Source organism: Lytechinus variegatus, chromosome 12 (genome assembly GCF_018143015.1).
Source record: "Lytechinus variegatus isolate NC3 chromosome 12, Lvar_3.0, whole genome shotgun sequence".
NCBI classification, from domain to species: domain Eukaryota; kingdom Metazoa; phylum Echinodermata; class Echinoidea; order Temnopleuroida; family Toxopneustidae; genus Lytechinus; species Lytechinus variegatus.
In genome coordinates, this window is record NC_054751.1 from 1,800,032 (window position 1) to 1,823,874 (window position 23,843).

General features: G+C 36.2%; 1 protein-coding gene across 1 annotated transcript in view; it reads right to left on the reverse strand.

Moving 5' to 3' along the window:
* Positions 1-1,497: 1,497 nt before the first annotated feature.
* Positions 1,498-23,843, reverse strand: part of LOC121425223 (major facilitator superfamily domain-containing protein 10-like) — an 87,191-nt gene continuing 64,845 nt past the window's right edge. The window contains exons 10-14 of the mRNA XM_041621233.1: positions 23,095-23,147; positions 13,276-13,366; positions 10,844-10,891; positions 7,925-8,014; positions 1,498-2,911 (exon numbers count right to left, since the gene is read on the reverse strand). Of these exons, the coding sequence (XP_041477167.1) occupies positions 2,808-2,911; positions 7,925-8,014; positions 10,844-10,891; positions 13,276-13,366; positions 23,095-23,147 (386 nt within the window). The 3' untranslated portion in view covers positions 1,498-2,807. The remainder of the gene's footprint in view (positions 2,912-7,924; positions 8,015-10,843; positions 10,892-13,275; positions 13,367-23,094; positions 23,148-23,843) is intronic.

Sequence of the window (23,843 nt, forward strand, 5' to 3'; positions counted from 1 at the left end):
GTACAAATCTTAGAAGAGTTGTTGAGCAATGCCAACAGACGTATAGGGCAGGAAGACTTTGCAGTATTGCTACAATGTTTTTTATTCTTTAAACAAGTGGAATGCGTATTACACAATGAACAAGCAGTAGTGACTTTGAAAAAATCTACATTGATTTAATATAACATGGTAGATGTTCATTAATCCTTAATTACAATAGACCTTAATCATGTTACCTGCAACTCATGTCAGATGTTCAGTGTTATTTGATTACTCTTAAGCCCAATTTTCATGAAATACATGTAGGACAATGAACTTTTTTTAAGTCATGATATTTCACAAACTTAGGTTAAGGTTTTTATGTTGACAATGCTGCCAATGCCACCGCCAGAAAAGCGGCGCCAGTTGTCTCACTCTACTATGCAGACAAAATTAACAACACAAAAAAGCCAAGTCTACAATCTACAAAAAAAAAAAGGTTATCTGAGAGAAAATGGTCACAAATTCTGAGCTAAGTGGACCTCCTAAATAGAATACTGCAAAGTGTAGATGCCCTCTATGTTCGTTGACTGCTGGTTAGATGGGTGAGATCTTTTGGGAGAAATCACCACATGTGTTCTTCAAAGGGAGACACCAAGTGACTCCCAGTTGAAGGGGATGAGGGGCAGGGGTGGCACTTGCCACAAAAATTCCCTGTAGGAAAAATGCCCTTTTTTCAAAATGGTGAGTGCCCTTTTTTCAAAAATTATATACTCTTGAATAAAACATAATAAATCTAAGGTTAGAAAATAACAAAAAGTTTGGTCTCATGTTATGCCCCCATCAATTATTGTTTAGTAAGGTACCAGTACTCATTCTGTTCTTGGTGACCAAAAATGTTTTCAGGTTGGAATCACAAATTTGATTAGTGAGATATGTACCTCTCCATAAATTGACAAATGCAGTCCTTAATAGGTTTCTTTTGTGGCCATTATATTGAACAAGTGGAGTGTCTCTGGCAGTCTCACCTGCATTACACGATTCAATATAGCAGCAGTGCTGACTTTGAACACTAAGTAAAATAATTATTCACACAAAAAAACACCATTCATATATTAATACAATACTTAATTCATTGACACTAAATGACATTTGACCTTGATCATGTGACCTAAAACTTGCAAGTGATATTTGATTACCCATATGTCCACAATTCATATTACATCCATAAACTTTGAAAGTTATGACAGCAATTTAATAATTACCTCCAACATGCCCAATTAAAGTTCATTGACCTTTGACATGGGTCAAGTGACCTGAGACTCACACAGAATGTAGAGTGGTACTTGATTACTCTTATGTGTAAGTTTTATAAACTAGACCAATACAATTTCAGAGGTATGATGGTAATTCAACAAATACCCCCAAAATGGCCAAAGTTCAATGACCTTTGACCTTGGTCATGTGACCTGAAACTCAGACAGGATGTTCAGTAATATTTAATTACCCTTACGGCATTCGGATACTAATGAGTCAGAAAGAAGACGATCAAGGGTATTTGAATTCCCATTCATCTTGGCTTAGCTGTGAACCAGACTAGTCTGGTGGTTATTAGTCGCTGCCCGGAAAGCAGTAGATGGCAGTTTCAAATCCCACTGGTTCCAATTTTTTCTGACTTATGATTTTTATTACAGATCGAGCATATCGATCTTAAACGAAAAGGAGTAATGCCAAAAATTAAACAAATTAAACAGATATTTTCTAAGAAAATTGACATTTCAAACACTTAACCTTAGGTTAAGATTATGATATTGACTCCCCACGCATGGTCTAAGTTCACTGACCTTAAATGACCTTTGACCTTGGTCATGTGACCTGAAAGCTGAAACTCAGGCAGAATGTTCAGTAATACATGTACTTGATTAACATAATGTTCAAGTTTCATGAACTAGGTCCATATTATGCTGTCATTTAAAAAAAACTTAACCTTGATGTCGACGTTGCAGTCGGAAAAGCGGCGACTGCATGTATAGTCTCACCCTGCTATGCAGGTGAGACAAAAATGTTAGTTTGGGCTTGGTGCTTGAGTGAATTCTTTTGTTAGGCAACACATTTTTTTCATGATTACAAAATCTTCCCGGAATGTTAAATTTTCACATCTTATAACATAAAATCTCCGAAAGTTGCACCCACAACATTCGCAAGGATGCCCTTTTAACAGCGCCATAATAGACCAAAAAAGCAAGTTTTACAACTTCAGATTTGAAAATTATCCCAAACTGCTCTCTTGTTATGCTTTCACATGAGACAAAAACAAAGCTGAAATATGTATTTTTTTTATCAGGAATCACTTCAAAAAGGCTTTGCTCAACATACTTACTTCAAAAAACATACAACTACTTCATGCAGATGACAATCTCACAGTGAAAATATCTGTTTGCACCAAAATACCCATTTATACTTGTAAGTACCCTTTTTTGGCTTTCCCCCAAATGAGAATATGTTCCAACGCCCCTGGAAGGAGATGAGTGTGGCATAACAAAGCAGCAATACATGTACATGTAAATCCCTGGATCTGCATTCTGTGGAAATATTGATGATGAGCATACATGTAGATGGGTGTGACCCAATAAGATGGAGATCACTGCATCTTTAAAATGAAGAGGGGTGTAAAATAGATTTAATGATTAACATGGAATATGGATTTGGCAAATGAAAGCAGTAAGATATCACAGCCTCTGATGAAGAATGTTGCTCCAAAGGGTGACCACTTGATGTAGATCTCTACATTGAAGAGAGTGACTTGAAGGTTGGGACTCTTGAATTGATGTGGCACATGACAAGGTTGATTACTGTGTCTTTGTTGGTACAACTCTGGTGAGTATGTAGATAGGGAATACCATGAGGACAGCCCCCCAGATGTAACAGACACCGGCTCCAGCTCCCCAGTACACTAAAAGTAAAAGGATACATTAACGTGTTAGGCTGGGAAGTACATGTATCTCATGACATATTCAGGGATTTTCAGTAACCATTGTTATGCTCTCAATTAAAAGACTAAAAAGGTAGTTCATCAAACATTAAAACATTAATAGTAATGTGACTTGTAAAGCACCAAATCTACTAGGTAGGGTGCTCAAGGCGCATGAAGAGCTAAGAGTTAAATAAAAAAAGTTTTTAAGAAGATTTTTGAAAGTTTCGAAAGAGGTAGATTTCTATGTCTTCCAGAAGGCTACTCCACAAAGTGGGGCATGCAAAAGCAATTGATTTTTCCCCCAGGTTTTTGAAAGTTTTGGAATAACAAGGAAGCCAGAAGTGGATGAGCACAAAGACCTGCTTGGTCTTTAGTGATTGATAAATGAAAGACTTTATTGTGGTGCTGATCCAAGAATACTATGAAAAGCAAGCAACAAAATCTTACAGATAATCTGATTTTTGATAGGGAGCCAGTGCAGTGAATTCAAGATAGAGGTGATATGAGAGTGTTTATTTGACAAAGTGACAGATGCAAGCAGCTGCATTCTGAGGTTTCTGAAGCTTTAACTGAGCCTGCTGTAAATGAAACAAAAGGACATTGCAGAAATCAAGCGGGAGGAAATCAAGGCATGTACAATCTTTTCGGTTGCAGACATTGATAAATATTTTTGTTGCACATTAGAGATATTTGTTTTTGTTATGCAGTCAAGTACATGTTTATGTAAATTACATCACAAGGCTTTGGCATACTATGTTGTCATAGGCTTCTTCAGATGAAAACTGAATTGCCAGAGATTGCAGTTCAAGTAAACAGTCTTGAGAGAATGTCTTGACATCTTGGGACAATCAGAGTAGTCGCTATTTGAAAAAAACTCAGTAATGCGGTAGGCAAAATCCACAAGGCATTTTACTGAATTGTTTTGATTGTGTAATAGATTTTTTTCATAATATGAGAACATGATTACAATATATACAATTTAGGCCGAAAGGTTACACACACCCATTGAATTCAATAAAATTTGTTCACTTGCCAAACATCGTAAAATTTACTATCTTAAAAAAAATAATGACAAATTTGGTATCAAATGAAAGAGCATATTAAGCTCTTTCTCATGATTGGGATGCTGTTGGAATTAAAGTAAATTTCGGGTGGAATTTTCTTTGAAGAAGAAAATTAATATTCACACCAAATGTATTCTATTTAATATAAATGTAAAATCAATGAATTATATTATATTTTCTATCATGATATGTCTCCATTGAACAAAAAAAGCATAATCTGAAATGTTTGTGTTGAGAAGTACATGTATATGTACATGTAACTAGCAAAAATATGAGATGTTTTCCAAGTTTTTATTCTTACTTTGTCTAAAATATGAAGAATTTTGGGGAAAAATGACAGCTAAATATTTTTCAAATCCTGATGACAAAGCATTGTGATGAAGGGGCATGACATACTCATTTGTTTGAAATCAAATTTGTCATGATATCACAAATATTTTATAAAATAGAGTAAATTTCATGATGCTTGGTAAGTGCCAACTTTTCTTTGAATTTCCTGGGTGTATGTACATGTTCGCTTTTGGTCTCAACTGTATATACAGTATACAAAAAGTGAATAGGCATGAGTGCGATGGTGCGAGATTTCGCATTAGGTAAAAGAAAGATTCTCTATTCAACCAAGGCATTAGCCAAGTTGAATAGAGCGTCTCTTTCTTTCACCAAATGCTAAATCTCGCACCATTGCACGAATAAGAATATTCGCTATTTGTGTTGTACAACGCCTCAGAATTTAGTGAAAATATGAAGAAACAGGAGTTTTTCTCTGCAGTAATCTATGAAAAGGGAGCAAAAAAATTGAAAGCGAACAGCAAAATCCCACAAGTGCACATGAACTTGGGCAGCATTGCACATTTAGCCAGCAGGTTTATACACGTACTGCACCTTCATTTTACCACACGCAATGAATTAAATCATATTGTGACGTCACCTCCTAAAGCCATGCAACGGTACATTTTGGATGGTACATCCTATGTGCAACAGTACGAATGTTTAACATTCAGCATCCCATTTGCTCGCGTACAACAAGCTAAGTAGGCATTCTACACTATCTATTAAATGTGATCAATTTTAACAGTTGCTAATCTCATGCCAACTAGATTTGCTCCTGGCAGAATAATAAATAACCCTAAGAAGACAGGGGGAGGTGATTCAGCCCATCCCTTGCAAATTTATTTGACCGCGTTGCTGGCTGACTTTTTACACGAGTCTCGCGCAACTTTTGAGACCAAAATTCCAAGCCCTGGAGTACGTGGTTCCGAAATTACGAAACAATTTAGTGCATGCAGACCCAAAATCCTATGCCACAGTTCATTTGTATGTACCATTATTTTTCCTTTTAATGATTAAAATCAATTAACTCCATCTTGTTTATGGTCCAAATAAGGTCCCCAAACAATTTCCATTGAAAAAAACAATAAAAAACAAAGAGTAAAAAAAAATTAAGAAATGCAAAAGAAATATAGAAAACAATAAGATAAAAAGAAAAAAAAATGTGTTGTTGAAATTCTTCTTACATGTACAGTACATTTGAAAAGATTCCTATAAAGAGTCTGTGTACCAACAAGTAGCATTTTAGGGGCATTATTTAGTTAATTATAGCAAACTTCTCATTTTATGTATAATTAATGAGCAAAGATATTTTTCGCAGAATTTGATCTTATAGTTTTGTAGATCAAGCCATGGGTAACATGCGTGCTCCCCCCCCCCCTTTCACCTTCTTAGGCGTCAATATAGCCCAGACTATTTAGGGTTAAAGATTTAAAATAAAATTCATGTTTAGGAAGCATTTAAAAACAAGGCAAAAGCGATTTTGTGTCTCGCTCACTTATGAAAATAACCGGAAATATCATGATTCGCGAGGGCATGCAACAGAATTGTATCGAAACTTCATTGTAATATGACTGGGATGGAATAACATTTGCCTTAAGAGCCTTGCACATAAATTTTAATGTTGACCTAAAATTAACCTTTGACCTTATGTGCCCTCCGACTGCAGCATAACACGCAGGTCCTCCAAGTCAATCTACCATCCAAGTTTGGTTGAAAAGCACCTTACGGTTGCGGAGTTAGGTAAGGTTGACCTGAAAATGACCTTTGACCTTATTGTGTGACCTCCGACTGCAGTATATCATGCAGGTCCCCAAGGTCCATCTACCATCCAAGTTTGGTTGAAAAGCGATTTATGGTTGTGGAGTTAGGTGTCATAAGAGAGTCTTGCATGTAAACTTTAACGTTGACCTGAAAATGACCTTTGACCTTACCATGTGACCTCCGACTGCAGCATATGCTGCAGGTCCCCTAAGTCCATCTACCATCCATGTTTGGTTGAAAAACGACTTACGGTTGTGGAGTTATGTGTCATTACATGTGACAGACGGATGACGGACGGACGACATTTGGATCCCTTCACCTCTGGTGGGCGAGACAAAACAGGAATTTGTTATTACCCTTATAGCACGTTTTTTAATTACATACATCCTTTGGAATAAATATGACGCACAGCCACCCCAGATAATCAGACAATAGTTTAAATGTGGCAAGACCAAGGTTTACAAGGATGCGTAATGCTAAAATTTTCTTGACTCTGTTCAATACCAGTACTCCAATTACTTTACAAATGTTCAGTATTATCTATATGATATTTCCATGTCATATTTTCATCAAGAATTATTCCTAAGAGTTTTACTTGATTAACCTGCTTTATTGCATTATTGGCAATTCGTATTGCACCGTTATCAATATGTTTGTTTGTTTTAGAAATAAGATAATTTGGGTTTTTTTTAAATAAATATAAAGTTTATTGGCAAGAAACCATTGGTGAAATATGGCTATTTCAGTATTTGATATCAAATTCATATTAAAAAAGGATCATTACAAGATAAAAATATTGTCGTCAGCAAAGAGAAAAGTAATTTATATACAATAACAAGTGGAATGCCTCTGGCCGTCTCACCTGCATCACGCGGTTCAATATAGCAGCAGTGCTGACTTTGAATACTACTCTAACTCGCACAAGATGTTCAGTGATACATGGTTACTCTTATGTCCACTTTTTATGAACTAGACCAATAAACTTACAGAGATATGATAGTTATTCAACAAAAAAACCCCAACATGGCCAAAGTTCATTGACCTTACGTGACCTTTGACCTTGATCATGTGACCTGAAACTCGAACAGGATGTTCAGTGATACTTGATTACTCTTATGTACAAGTTTAATGAACTAGACCAATAAACTTTTAAAGTTATGATGGTAATTCAACAGATATCCCCAATTCGGCCAAAGTTCATTGACCCTAAATGACCTTTGACCTTGGTCATGTGAAACTCATGCAGGATGTTCAGTGATACTCGATTAACCTTATGTCCAAGTTTCATGAACTAGGTCCATATATTTTCTAAGTTATGATGACATTTCAAAAACTTAACCTCAGGTTAAGATTTCGATGTTGATTCCTCCAACATGGTCTAAATTCATTGACCCTAAATGACCTTTGACCTTGGTCATGTGACATGAAACTCTAATTGGATGTTTAGTAATACTTGATTAACCTTATGGCCAAGTTTTATTAACTAGGTCCATATACTTTCTAAGATATGACGTCATTTCAAAAACTTAACCTCTGGTTAAGATTTGATGTTGACACCGCCGCCGCCGTCGGAAAAGCGGTGCCTATAGTCTCACTTTGCTTCGCAGGTGATACAAAAATGATAATGGTCATGACGTCTCGAATATCTGCAGGATAACAAAATATCCGATCAACCTTTTTAATTATGGTAAAATGACAAATGACATCACAAGATTTCCCAAGATTATGTTGAACAAGCATTGCAAGATGATATCAATGTCAAATTCCCAACAGTGTTCTACCCCAGCAAATGTATAAATTATCTTAAAAACATGAAACTTTGGAAGAGCTGGTTTACCTGCTGAAGCTGCTGCTGGTCCGAAGGCTCTAGAGAGTGCTCCCAGTGACCTGAAGATGCCCATGATAGTACCTTTCTGATCCTCAGGACCTACATCAAAAGAAAATAAGTCCCTACAATTTATTTTTTAAAAGGCTTAAAGGGGATTCCAATCCAAATCATAAATTGTTCTAATGGAAAAGAAAAATTCAGAGAAGCAGATATGTGAAAAGAGTTTTAAACACAAACTGAAATTATATGCAAGTACTATTAAAGTATGCTTCTGATAGGTTGGAAATCAAGATATGATTTATGTGTACTGTCAATACATGAAAACCGCTATAATTCTCTAAGAAAAAAATTATGTGTATGAAAAGAGCCTATTTGCTCTGAATCTGGATGTATGAAAGATTCAGATTAAATACAACTCAGAAAATAAAAGGCAAGCCCTACTGTATGTGCATGCTTCTGACTGATTGAGAAGTTTCAAAAGAGTTGCCTTTAAATATACCGGTAATGAGGTGAAGCTGATTCATCTTTATTGGAGTTAAACCTAATAGGACGGGGGGGGGGGCATGATTGCCCACTTCGACATTTCTCGTGATATTTCCAAAATGCAAAAAGATAGCGCCACAAAATTTTAGGACTTTTTTCTTTGAAGTCTCGCGCAACTTTTGAGACCAAATTTGCAACATAAGGGTATAGAAGGTATTAATGGAATGCTGAACCTGTCAAGTACTTAAGAATGTATCTAACAAGTGATAAAAAAAGAGTCTGAACGAATGAACTGGTTTATGAAAATTCAAAAAGTTAAATCAATTTTAAATTTTTGGAAAATGAGAAATTTAACTTACTATGGTAAAGTTTTGGTACTTAAATCATCAGTAATTTCTCAATTTGTTTATGTTGCCTCTGTATTACCCATCCCCCAGAAACTAGTTGTTGATCTCAATAAACTGAGGTATAATTTTTAATGGAATTCAAAATGAGAAAAAGTCAAGAGAGCAGTCTTGATTAATGATGTTATAAGGGAAGGACTGAGAATGATAGATCTGAAATCATAATTCCAATCCTTATTTATCATGGTTGAGTAGATTCTTTGAAAATTATAATGATGTTCATTGGAAATTTATGTTTAGATATTGGAAAGAAAAAATATGTCCTTTTTTATCTATTTTGAAAACAAATTGTTTCAGTAAATATATGTTGAATTTGTGTGTAAAACAAAAGGTACCCGACTTTTATATAGACTGTCTCATAACTTGGAGTGAACTTAAGAATATTCAGTTTCCAGATATTGTAAATAATAAAAATCAAGTTTTGTGGTACAATAGTAATATCACACATGATAGAAAATCTTTATTTTTTGAAAAATGGTTTGAAAAAAGCATTATAATGATTTTGACAATGTAGAAAATGGACGATTTCGGCCAAGAGAACATATTTGTCGAGTGCTTGGCTCAAATTCTCTGTTAATTGACTTTACATGTATGTATTCGAAACTGAAAAATGCAATACCAAATATTTGCATCGAAAGAATTATAGACATAAGTTATGCAGATAACGATGAAACAAATTCACAATACGGAAGCGACGTATTCGAAATTAGAACGCTTGATTATATTAGACTACGAGCAATGAAGTCTCGCAATTTCTATAGTTTATTGTGTGAATTTAAGAAAAGAGAACAGGCTGCTTTAACATTCTGGGAAGGTAAATTGAACCTTGCAATTGATTTTGACTGGAAAGACACATTGAAATTTAAGTTTAAGACATTGAAAAACAATAAAATAAAATAAAGCAACTCAACTTCAAAACTCTTCATAAAAAACTTGTTGAGGTGGAAAATTGTAACAGACAACTTATGTATTTTCTGTAAAACAGAATCTTTTGTTCATGTTGTTTTAGAATGCCCAAGCGTACAGCCTTTCTGGAAATGTATTGTGGATTTGTTTAATTTAATGTTCTAAAACAACGAAAAATTATTAATAGTTGGTTTTGATTTCACACATGAAAAGCAAGAGATATGAATACAGTCCTTGTGCATGCTCAATATGCAATCTATTCGATGTATATGAATAATTATTTTCAAGGTAAACCATACAACAGTTATTCTATATGACATGTGTTTAAATATGATTTTTTATAGATGACATCTTGGATGTTGTCTCTAAGATTCTGAATGTTAATACATGTTAACTTGGCAATTGAATGAATAAAGAACCTCTGTCACAAGGAAAAAAAATCTTTATTGTAGTTAAACCTAATAGGACAGGAGGGGGGGGGGGCATGATTGCCCACTTCGACGCTTCTCGCGATATTTCCAAAATGCAAAAAGATAGCGCCACAAAATTTTAGGATTTTTTTCTTTTTAGTCTCGCACAACTTTTGGGACCAAATTTGCAACATACGGATATAGCATCGCGACGTAACAGGACTTTTTACAAGACAATGTAATGCCGAAAATGGCTCATTTTTATACTCTGTGTACAAAGTCTAAGGGAGATTAAATTCATAAAAAGGTGATTGTTCATTCTAATTAGTCTGCTTAATTAATATAGGGTTGAATTTGATTGTTAAATGGTCTGTAATGATTTCCATTGAAAAAAAAACAATGAAAAACAAAGAAATACATAAGAAATTCTAAAAACAAAGAAATACATAAGGAAAAAAAATTGTTTTTTGCAATTTTTTTTTAGAAACCTTTAAATTAAATTACAAAGATGACATCTGCAAAAAAAGAAGACAATTGGGTGTTAAATGATTGTTTTTCATGAATAAATTTGCATAAAAAATATTCATTTTCAGAATTTATTTATACTAGTTTGTAGCTTATGTGATAGAAAATGTGCGTGCCAAATTTTGGTGCGATCGTGCGAATGGTGGTCAAGATCAGAAGGGGGGGGGGGGCCATCATTGATGTTTTGTAAAACTACTCACCATAAATAGTTACAATGGTTGTCATACAAGGCACTACAGTTCCAGATGCTACATGTGAAGAAAAAAGAAATTTGACCAAACTGTATTTAACACAATTGGATTGTCTTGTAAACAAGTGGAATACCTCTGGCCGTCTCACCTGCATCACGCGATTCAACATAGCAGCATTGCTGACTTTGAAAACTACTATAACTCGCACAAGATGTTCAGTGATACTTGGTTACTCTTATTTCCACGTTTTATGAACTAGACCAATACACGTACAGAGATAGGATGGTAATTCAATACCCCCAATGTGGCCAAAATTCATTGACCTTTACATGACCTTTGTCTTTGACCTTGATCATGTGACCTGAAACTTGCACAGGATATTCAGTGATACTTGATTACTCTTATGTCCAAGTTTCAAAAGTCAGATCATAAACTTGCAAAGTTATGATGGTAATTCAACAGATACCCCCATTATGGCCAAAGTTCATTGACCTTTGACCTTGGTCATGTGACCTAAAATGCGCACAGGATGTTCAGTGATACTTGATTACTCTTATGTCCAAGTTTTATGAACTAGACCAACAAACTTTCAAAGTTATGATGGTAATTCAACAAATACCCCCAATTCAGCCAAAGTTCATTGACCCTAAATGACCTTTGACCTTAATCATGAGACCTGAAACTTGCACAAAATTTTCAGTGATGCTTGATTACTATTACAGTATGTCCAAGTTTTACGAACTAGACCAACATACTTTCAAAGTTATGATGGTAATTCAACAAATACCCCCAATTCAGCCAAAGTTCATTGACCCTAAATGACCTTTGACCTTGATCATGTGACCTAAAATGCGCACAGGATGTTCAGTGATACTTGATTACTATTGTGTCCAAGTTTCATGAATCAGATCCAAAAACTTTTAAAGTTTTGATTGTAATTCAACAGATACCCCCAAATCGGCCCGAGTTCATTGACCCTAAATGACCTTGGTCATGTGACATGAAACTCATGCAGGATGTTCAGTGATACTTGATTAACCTTATGTCCAAGTTTAATGTACTAGGTCCATATATTTTCTAAGTTATGATGACATTTCAAAAACTTAACTTCAGGTTAAGATTTTGATGTTGATTCCCCCAACATGGTCTAAGTTCATTGACCCTAAATGACCTTTGACCTTGGTCATGTGACATGAAACTCTAATAGGATGTTCAGTAATACTTGATTAACCTTATGGCCTAGTTTCATGAACTAGGTCCATATACTTTCTAAGCTTTGATGTCATTTCAAAAACTAACCTCAGGTTAAGATTTGATGTTGACGTCGCCGTCGGAAAAGCGGCGCCTATAGTCTCACTCTGCTATGCAGGCGAGACAAAAATTGACATCCATAAGTAATAATATCAGTAATTATATTGCTTTTTGTATCATTGCAAAGACCTGGGCCTTGTGATATAAAGATTTGCAAACAAAATACAAAACTGAAAATAAAGGAATGATTTAATGGTGATTCTTGAGAACACTCAAATTTTACAGAATAAAGTTAATTCTATTCATTCCATACCTGGTTGAAATTAAAATCATAATCATCACCAACAACACTCCACATCCAACTCATTATCACAGCAATAACACTAGTTTCTACTTTTACTACAACTATATGTACATGTACCACCACCACCACCATTACTTCTACTACTACTACTACTACTGCTGCTGCTGCTACTACTACAACTACTACTAATACTACTACTACTACTACAACAACAACTACTACTTCTACTACTACTACTACTACTACTACTACTACTACTACTACTACTACTACTACTACTACAACAACTACTACTTCTTCTACTACTACTACTACTAATACTAATAATAATAATAATCCGCTTTTTTATATAGCGCTTAATACATCAGAACGACGTGTCTAAGCGCTTTACAGATATATTATTACCCCGGTCATCAGATTCAATCAGTCATTCCCGCACACAACGTGTGCACATCCTCCTCTCCCTGGGGAGTATTTCAGTCAGTCGCCGGTGAGGCGCACACAGTACTGGACAAGCTACAATGACTTTCACATCCTACCGGGTACCCATTTAGCACCTGGGTTGAGAGTGGCAAAGTGTGGATTAACGCCTTGCCAAAGGACGCCAGACCATGTTGGGATTCGAACACACGACCCTCTGTTTACAAGGCGAGAGTCAGAACCACTACACCACGGCTCCTCTACAGGAGCTACTCCACCACGGCTGCTACACAGGAGCTACTAATACTACTACTACGACTACCACCAGCACTACTACTACATGAAAATGTACCACGACTACTACTGTGATTACTATTACTAGTACTACTACTACTTCTGGATAATAGTAATCATAATTAAACATAATTAATATAAAAAAATCAATAATTATCAATTCAGACTATACCTATTGAGAAGAGAGCAAGACCTAAATAATAAAGGAAAGACCCTGAAGCAAAAGCTATGATGACAAAGGCTGGTATTAAAATCAGCATTCCCTGTAAATAGAAAGATGAAAGAAATGTTTGAACTCTGATTGAAATTTAAATTCCAAGATCAGGAAATTCATAGTGGGATTTTATTCTAAACAATCATAAAATAGGATTTGTATAGTCCAAATATCCACCTTGCTGGGTGCTTGAGGCGCTCCTATATAACCCCAGCTAAGCCAGTCTCCTGATCCCATTGCGCACAGCTTTTTGAGAATTACTTCCTACCGGTACCCTTGTACCTCACATGGGTTGACTTGGGTAGAGCACAATGTGGGTAAAGGTTAAGGTACTTAAAACATACAAAATAAAATACTTCAAACATGCAAAAATAAAAGGACATTGTAAAAATGGAAATAAAAAACAGGGATGCCAGTGGCTCCAGGTCCTGATTTGTTTTTTGAAGGAAACTTACATGTATGTGAGCACAAAGTGAGAGCGCAAAGTTTTTTATGGCCTTGGCCAGGACCCCTGTAGTCTGGGCATGCAATATATCGGAGGGGTCTTTCCTCCTAAAATTTAATCATATTTTATGGCTGATTTAATTGTATTTCATAAGCTGAAATGAATAAGGATGAGGCTCATCAAAATAAAAACAATTAGATCTACATGTTTAAGGAGGAGTGAACTGGCCAACACTGTATTGTGTCCTATTGACTGTGTGCTATGAATGGCTAGTCTTAGAATATTTTTGAGGTACTAATAGTAATATACATGTAGAGGGTAAAATGGCTAATAACTTTATTGGTGTTAGAAATAATGTAATTGATTGTGGTAGGGTAACAATTCACACCTGAACAGAAGTTTGTGGCACCAAGATATGCTCAAACATATATAAATTTGAATAGGGTACAATATGCAACATTCAAAGAGTACCATGCAAGATGACGATACTCAGAAATATGCTCAAATACATAGAAACAGGACACTATTACAAGTACAAACAAGGCAGATGAGGGAGAACAGTTTGAACACAATATTGAGCACTTTTAGAAATGCACGTCGACATAGTCAACTGGTACGAGATGACGTCATTTTTTGGCGTTCCATATGCCTCAGGTCCTCACACACGTCCACTATCAGAATCGAGAACCTCGCCACATCCATTTTGCGGTTCTCCTTAATCATAGTTGACGTGCACGTGAGTGACGTCATTTAACCGCTCAAGCTCAGCATGAAGTTCAACCTTTCCCTTTAAAACAAAGTTTTCAGTGACTTTTTCACAAAATTAATGTAAGTTGTACGATACATTATGTTTATCATATTTGAAATTGCTTTCTGATCTCCAAAATTTATATCGATATATATCCTAACTCGCGTAAAAAGGAATCAAAGCACCTGAAAGGGCAAGTGTGCACAAGTTGCACCTTCGCATCACCCGACCGGGTCGCCAGATCTTCTGGGTCGGGCAGCGTGTCACGACCCGCTGGTTATCGCGCTGTTTCAAGTGGACGTACGTACACGTACAAGTCGAGTGAAATCTTAAAGTCATCCGATCTGTAGTGAACGAGGGCAGACGACGATGTTGACTCGAGCGATCAGAGGACTGCTACGACGTTCTCGTTCACTACTCCTAAAAGTCTCTATTGACATAGTGAGGTCCCCTTCTAGACCCCAGACAAAGAAACAATGTTCCACAAAGATCTATATCAACATCAAATTTTTCATCTCTACAAACTATAAGCATGGGAAAAAAAATTCAAGATGAGATCATGGGTTAAAAAGAAATGTTTCGATTTATTTCCTTGTAGTTTAATAATGCTAGTTATATATTTATATATTTTTTTCGAATGAGTTTCTTTAAACCTTTATTGGAGTGTTGTGGCCCAGTGGATTAGTCTTTGGACTTTGAAACAGAGGGTCGTGGGTTCGAATCCCAGCCATGGCGCAATTTCCTTCAGCAAGAAATTTATCCACATTGTGCTGCACTCGACCCAGGTGAGGTGAATGGGTACCCGGTAAGAAGAAATTCCTCGAATGCTCGAGCGCCCAATCAAGGTAGCCGTGCTAAAGCCGGGGTAATTATAGCAGGGCCCACTGGGAGAACAGTTTTCGGAACTGAAGTGACTACCCTGGGTAAATATGCCGCCATTATTATTATCATTTTCTTTTAAATTCAAGAATGGGCCTGCAAGTTGTGGGTCAAAAATCTATAAAAAAAAAGAAAATAAGATGAGAGTGAATGAAGATGGACCACACACTTCATTCAACGTAATAACACTTGGATTAAGAGGTTTTCTGATGAGTGCTGAAAGAAGACTCATAGTATCCCTAAATTAGACCTCAAAATAGCCAATCTGGAATAAAATTATTGGAAATGGTTTTTCAACTGATTTGAGTAGGTATGGGTGTCAACATTTACCAAAAAAAAGTTAGGAGGAATACGGGTTGGGGAAAGTGTTTTTTTTCAAGGTCAAAGGTCAATGACCTTTTCATATATACCATATAATGATATCTCTGAGATGGAAAGGCGCAGGTTGGTGATAATGGTGTCAAAATGCACAAATTTTTACCAGAATATCAAATAAAATAGAATTAAGTACCTAGCATGCACATTCACCGATGAAATTCAAGGTCAAAGCCTTTCAAAGGTCAATGACCTTTTTTACATTATATACCATACTGTATAATAGTATCTCTGAGATGATAAGGTACAGGCTAGTGATCATGGTGTCAAAATGTACAGATTCTTACAAGAAGGTAAAATAGAATGAATGTGAGTACATAGAATGGACATTCACCAATAAAATTCAAGGTCAAAGCTTTCAAAAGGTCAATGACCTTTTTACATTATATATATCATACTGTATAATGGTATCTCTGAGATGAAAAGGCACAGGTTGGTGATCATGGTGTCAAAATGCACAGATTATGATCAGAAGATCAAATAAAATAAAATTAAGGACATAGAATGCATATTCACCCATAAAATTTAAGGCCAAATGTCAATGACCTTTCATACATTATATACCATATTATATACTGGTATCTCGGAGATAAAACGGTGCAGGTTGGTGTTCTTGGTGTCAGAATACACAGATTCTTACAGGAAGATCAAATAAAATGAAATTAAGTATCGACAATGCACATTCACCCTTAAAATTCAAAGACAACTAGGTCAATGTCCTTTTTGACATTAGATAATAATAATGGTATCTCTGAGATAAAACACCGCAGGTTAGTGATCTTGGTGCCAAAATGCAAAGATTTGTACAAGAATCTTCTGAAAATGGGTAGGATAGGTCTAACTCTCATGTCACAGCTAGCATCATCTGAGAGCATTTCCAAACAGCAGAGGAATGATGATGAAGTGAAGGCCATCATTAGAGCTGCATGTATATCAACTTAAACAAAGATTAATTCCCGTATTATTATTAATTACCTCTCATTGCGAGCTGCCAGAATCTCTTGAGATGCTAATGTTGCAGGACAAAACTTCATACCTGCTCTCTGCCGTACGTCACCCATGATGCTATTTCTACTTGGTGTCAGTTTGTACAAGGATCATTATTTGGTCCAGAATAACTGAGTGTTATCATGCACAAATTAGGCATATGATATGATAATGAAATTCAAAAGGAGATAATAGCTTAAAAGTACACATCCATTGACCTAACAAAACTCCTACAGCACCACGTCCAGTTCTTGAGAATCAAGCTATGCAACATATCAGCAATATATGATATCCCTTGACAGAACGTTATTAGGCTTTCATTGAATGGGCCAGATCAAAGTCCTGAAAATGTCAGAAGGTTTTCAAAAGTTTAATTACTTTTTGCTGAAGTTGAGACACTTAACTTCATTTAGTATGACAAAAGCTGCAGCTCTAATGATTGCCTTATTTTAATTCTTTATCATTGCCCCTGGCTATATGAAAATGTTCTTAGATGATGCATGCCATTTTTTTGTTTGTTGGTTGTGTGCGCCTGCTGGTGGCCCTTCCACATTACTCTTACTTTTCTGCTCATTGTTGCTATTTTTGTGTATTTCCATGTTGTATTGATTATATCAAGTGTTTTGTTACTATGTTAGGAAGCAGGTAGACTAATTTGAGTGGCTGGTAAGCTTGTATTTCGTTGTAATTACTCATTTGATTTTTGGATCTTGACCACTCTGTTCACTGTACAGCCATTTTACTCTACTCTCCGTGTACATTGCCAGATAAGTTGCTGTTTAGTCACCTTTGTTGAATGCACCTTTGTTACTTTGAGAATTTGTGCAGTAGGTCTATTGTTAGCTTGTTAACAGTACTGTAATAATAATCTTGTACACAATGATGCCTCTTGGACTTTGTTTAATCCTATTGTGCTGTTGTCAGCTCCAGCATCATGAATGTGCACTGGATTTCAGCTTTATGCACTCCTCTCAACCTTGTGTTTTAAAGGGGAAGTATGTTGGAGCCCCTGTACAATATTATGCAAACTCCGAATCTACATTTCAGACTTTGTTGCTGATATCTGGTGATATCAATCCGAATCCAGGTCCTAATAGTGATCAATCTAACCTGTCTCAAAAACACATTACTAGTTCCATTACTTCACACTACAAATATGATTCTCAAACACTTCATTCATTTAACACAAGGAATAATTCTCTTTTTAAGAGTTGGTTTGATGCCAACCAAACTGCCTGGAATCGGATTGTATCTCTTGGAATTAAAAGAAAGCGGAAGACACATCGTGGTAGGCGTAGTAACCATGCCCATGTAGGTAGCTATATTAGATTAGGTATTCTTAATGTTCGTTCGATTCGCAACAAATCCTCTATTTTCCATGACTTTGTCTTAGATCACCATTTTGATTTTACATGTATCTGTGAAACTTGGCTAACAACCTCTGACGATGCTGTCATTGAAGATCTTCGACCTAGTGGTTACACCTTTCTCCATCGTCCTAGAGTCTCCAAGCGCGGAGGTGGTGTCGGTTTCCTGTACAAGAACGATCTCAATGTGGTTTTGAATCCACCACAAGAACATGACACTTTTGAATCAATGCACGGGACCATTTCTAACAGTTCATCATGCTTGGACATCATGGTTTTATATCGACCACCTGGCAATCAATCTTTTTCTGCCTTTCTCGACGAATTTTCTGAGCTTCTTGATATGACTCTCCTCAAGCCATCTCCTATTTTCATCACAGGCGATCTGAACATCCACCTGGACAGTCTGTCCTCACCGAACACACAGAAGTTCAAAGATCTCCTTAGTAGTCATGGTGTATCTCAAATTGTCACCTCTCCTACCCACGACAAAGGTCATACACTTGATGCAGTCATCGTGAGGAACTCTGATAATCTGCTTTGCTCTGGTCTGAAGGTTATTCCTGGTATTTCAGACCACTCTGCCATCACCTGCCGGCTTCGTCATAAAAGGCCTCTTCGAACTGACTCCACGTTTACCTGTCGCAACATCAAGGCAATAAATAGAGAAGCGTTTGCCAATGATGTTGCCAGCTGCACCATTACAGCCTCTGATACGGACAGTGTATGCAATGCTGTGCAATTGTACAATCTTCAGCTCAGCACACTCCTGGATTCTCATGCACCGGCCAAGACGAGAACCATCAAGAACCGTAATGACTGTCCTTGGTTCAATCCTGATATCTCCGCAGCTAAGAGGAAACGCAGGAGACTTGAACGTAAATGGCGTTCCAACGGTAAGCTACACATCGACAGAGAACTATGGTGTGCTCAGAAGAACTTGGTAAACTCCATGCTGATGAAGGCGAAACGCTCACATTATGTTGGTCTCGTTGACGACTGTGGTAGCGACTCACGCAAGCTCTTCTCTCTTGCTAACCGTCTTTTGAATCGAAAGAAGTCTACCCCTCTACCGCGTCACACTGATAGTCATGTTATGGCTGAGACGTTCATCCAGTTCTTCCAAGCGAAAGTTCGGACTATCTGCGACACTCTTCACCCAGATGAGTCCTGTCCTCAACCGTTCACTGCGACCTTACTTGAGACTCTGCATCCTACCAATCCAGATGAGATTCAATCAATTCTTAGGAAAATACCACCTAAATCATGCCAGTTAGACCCGATTCCTACCATTTTGTTAAAAGAATGTTGCACTACATTTGCTCCCATTATTTCTCAGATAGTTAATTTAAGTATTGATCAGGCTGAAGTTCCTACTTGTTTGAAGGTTGCCTATATCACTCCACTACTGAAGAAAAGTTCTCTTGATCCAGAGGTACTGCAAAATTACCGTCCTGTATCTAATCTGCCATTCTTATTCAAAATTCTTGAAAGGGTTGTTTTTTCTAGACTTTCTGATTATTTTTCTGACAACAATTTATTTGATCCCTTTCAATCTGCATATCGTCCCAACCATAGTGTGGAAACTCTCTTGGTCAATGTGTCCAACTCTATTCTTCAGGGTATGGACAAAGGAAATATCTCAGCCATGTTCTTACTCGACTTGTCTTCCGCTTTCGATACTGTCAATCATACTGTTCTTCTTAATACACTCAGTTCATTTGGTGTTAGGGGTCAGGCATACAAATGGTTTCAGTCATATCTTTCCTGTCACTCGCAGATTGTCTGTATTAATGACTGCACATCTAGTAGTATGCCTCTCTCTCACGGTGTACCGCAGGGTTCTGTGGGCGGACCCACTTTGTTTTCGATTTACTTGATTAGTTTGGGACATATCTTACAACGTCATAATATCCATTATCATATCTATGCCGATGACATCCAACTCTATCTCTCCTTCAAACCCAACCAGGCTGATGCAACAAATGCAATTGCCCTTCTTGAGAATTGTTTAGCTGACATTCACTCCTGGCTGGATAGTCATTCATTGAAACTGAATCCCTCCAAAACTGAGTTCCTTCTATTTGGTTCAAGGGCTCAACTTAGTAAGGTCAAGTTGTCATCCGTCTCTTTTTCGGGATGTATCATTAATGTGTCCCAGACGTGTCGTAACCTAGGTGTCATGTTAGATTATGGAATGTCTATGTCAAATCAAATAACCAACATTTGTAGGTCTGTAAGGTATCAGCTCCGAAATATTGGGTTCATCAGGAAATATTTGTCAAAATCTGCTACTGAAAAATTGGTTCACGCTCTGATTTCTTCACGACTTGACTTCGGGAATGCCTTACTTTACAATTTACCCAACACCCAGTTGTCTAAACTCCAAAAGCTCCAGAACGCTGCAGCACGTTTGGTCACCCTATCTAAAAAACATGTTCATATCACACCCATTCTGAAATCCCTTCATTGGTTAAAGGTCAACGATCGCATCATCTTCAAAATCCTTCCATGCAATTAACGGCTCTGCTCCACAGTACAATATTAATCTAATCAGCAAATACACTCCAGTGAGGTCCCTCCGTTCATCAAACTCCGGTTCCCTAGTTATTCCCAAATCCGTTAAAACATGGGGGGCTCGGGCTTTTGCGCATGCTGGCCCTGTTCTATGGAATGGTCTTCCCTGACAATTCGTGAATGCACGTCCATTGATACTTTTAAACGTTACCTTAAGACTCGTCTATTCAATGCCTCTTACTCTTAATGGTTCCTGGATCGATTACTATTATATTTGTACCTATTCTCTTTCGTTTTTTCTTTCTTCTCTCACTGCGCCTTGGGCATTCTGCCGAGTGGATTTGGCGCACTATAAATTACATATATTATTATTATTATTATTATTATTATTAGGGTTAGGCCTATCCTTTCCATTTACAGATTAAGTTATAGTTTATAGTATTGATTGTAGCAATTGAGGTTAGTGACCTATTGCTACAGAAAAATTAGTACCTTGATTTAGATTTATAAAATGCATATGTAAATGCTCCTACTTTAGACAACTTCACCATTTTAGATTATATCATACATGATTTTTTTGCACTTTTGGCAATGCATTACTACAATAATATATATTAAAAAGTGCTATTTGATATCGATTTCACCTCGAACTTGTATTTTGACGTCATCATTGGTCAAGGAATCAACTATTAAATTTGTGTTCATTTTCCATGCAGGTCAGTCTTTTTCCCATCAGAATCACTATATACAATGAAGTTATCAAGTTATCGAACTATTTACTTAAATTCCCTGACGTTATTGATATAGTTGATTGACTTCTAACCCTTAAATATTTTTTCCATGGCCGCCATTATTTATCCTTATTTCAGAGTGAAATTATTAAACATCCAAGTTTTCATTACAAATAGGTATCTTTCTTTCTATAATTCACAAATAAAATGTGAATATAATAATTATGAATTACTATCTTTTTTTTTGGGGGGGAATCATGCATGGATGTATAAATATTTATTAACCTTTTGACCTTTGACTCTGGATATCAAAGGTGAAGGTTAATTCTTTATGATTATTTTGTGCCTTTTCCTCTTCTTGCAAAAATGGCTTTTTGACACCAAATCACCAACCTGCGACTTTTCATCTCAGAGATACCATTATACCGTATATAATGTAAAAAGGTCATTGACCTTGGAAAGGCTTTGACCTTGAATTTCATCGGTGAATGAGCATTGTAGGTACTTGATTTGATTTAATTTGACCTTCTTGTAAGAATCTGTGCATTTTGACACCAAGATCACCAACCTGCGCCTTTTCATCTCAGAGATACCATTGTACCGTATATGGTATATAATGTAAAAGGGTCATTGACCTTTGAAAGGCTTTGGCCTTGAATTTCATTGGTGAATAAGCATTGCGGGTACTTGATTTGATCTTCGTGTAAAAATCTGTGCATTTTGACACCAAGATCACCAACCTGTGCCTTTTCATCTCATATATACCATTATACCATATATGGTATATATTTTTTAAAAGGTCGATGACCTTTGAAAGGCTTTGACCTTGAATGTTTTTGGTTAATGTGCATTCTGGGGACCTAATTTTATTTTATTTGATCTTCCTGTAAGAACCTCTGCATTTTGACACCAAGATCACCAACCTGTACCTTTTCATCTCAGAGATACCACTATATCTTATATGGTATATAGTGTAAAGAAGGTCATTGACCTTTGAAAGGCTTTGACCTTGAATTTCATCGGTGAATGAGCATTGTAGGTACTTGATTTGATTTTATTTGATCTTCTTGTAAGAATCTGTGCATTTTGACACCATGATCACCAACTTGTAGTATTTTATCTGGAAGATACCATGATACAGTATATTTAAAAAGGTCATTGACCTTTGACCTTGAAAAAAAGCACTTTCCCCAACCCGTATTCTTCCTAACTTTTTTTTGGTAAATGTTGACACCCATACCTACTTAAATCAGTCAAAAAACCATTTCCAATAATTTTATTCCAGATGGTTACTAATTATGGGATACTATCATATCTCTGTGTTAAAAGGACCATATCGCATAAAATTTAAGCAAGTTGTACATAACAAATGCCAGTTTACAATTTGAAATTCTGTACAATATGACTTACTAATTTTTACATTATACTCATTTAAATTGCAATTAACATTTGTTGTGGGACACAGTGTATATGCGCATACCAATGCATATTTTATCTCTGTGAGATAGGAACCAAGCATGTGCAAATCATTGAACCCATGGCCATACTAGGATCCATAGGCCCATCTTCTGAACTCCTGAATTAAACCCTGGTTTAAAATTGCAGTATTACTATGGAGATTTTCTTTAACTATAGAGAATTTCTTACAGATATGTACATAATCTGATCATTTATCATTAATCAAGCTTCATCAATTAACATGTATTGTATACATGTAAATGTACTTACAGTTAATGCAACCCGTTTTTCTTGTCCTGGTTTTATTCTACGTACATAACCACCTAGAGAGGAGGAAAAGGTAAACAAAGGCCAATTTTAATCATTGTAAATAATTCACTTTTCCATTTAAAGAACGATAAAACAATCACATTATATTCCTTGTCCACAAAGCATGGTTTAATGAATAGTGATCCTACAATGATGGTCCTCATACTATTAGTGAGCACCATTCATAAGGACTACTATCAAAAATATTTTAATACAACTCCTTCATATACCAGGCAAATCATAGATACTTGTACATGTACATTGCACGTCCCTCACTCTTTCCAATGACCACTGGTTCAAATGGACCCCAGTTAATCATTTGAATCATGCATATCAGCATAAGCCTTTTTTACATGAAGATATTTTCAATTTTTTGTCGAAAGTTTTATGTAAAGCAATGAGATTATTCAGAAGTAGACAAGTTTAACAATGTTGGACAAGCAAATTAGTGAAACTAGAACAATACAAAACCAGTAGTTGTAATGTGATAAACAGTAAGCAGGAGCTACATTTGATGTGTGTAATGACACACCTGTGCATTAACTATAGAAATTGGTAACTACATGAATTATTTTGTTGTCACTCTATCCTTTTTATCTCCATGTCCTAACTTAGATGAACTTGGATGGTATGTACACCATGACAAAATTTATTTTTCAGCGTTACGAAGTATAGCTGGTAAATTTTGTTTAGACATCAACGTAGGAATG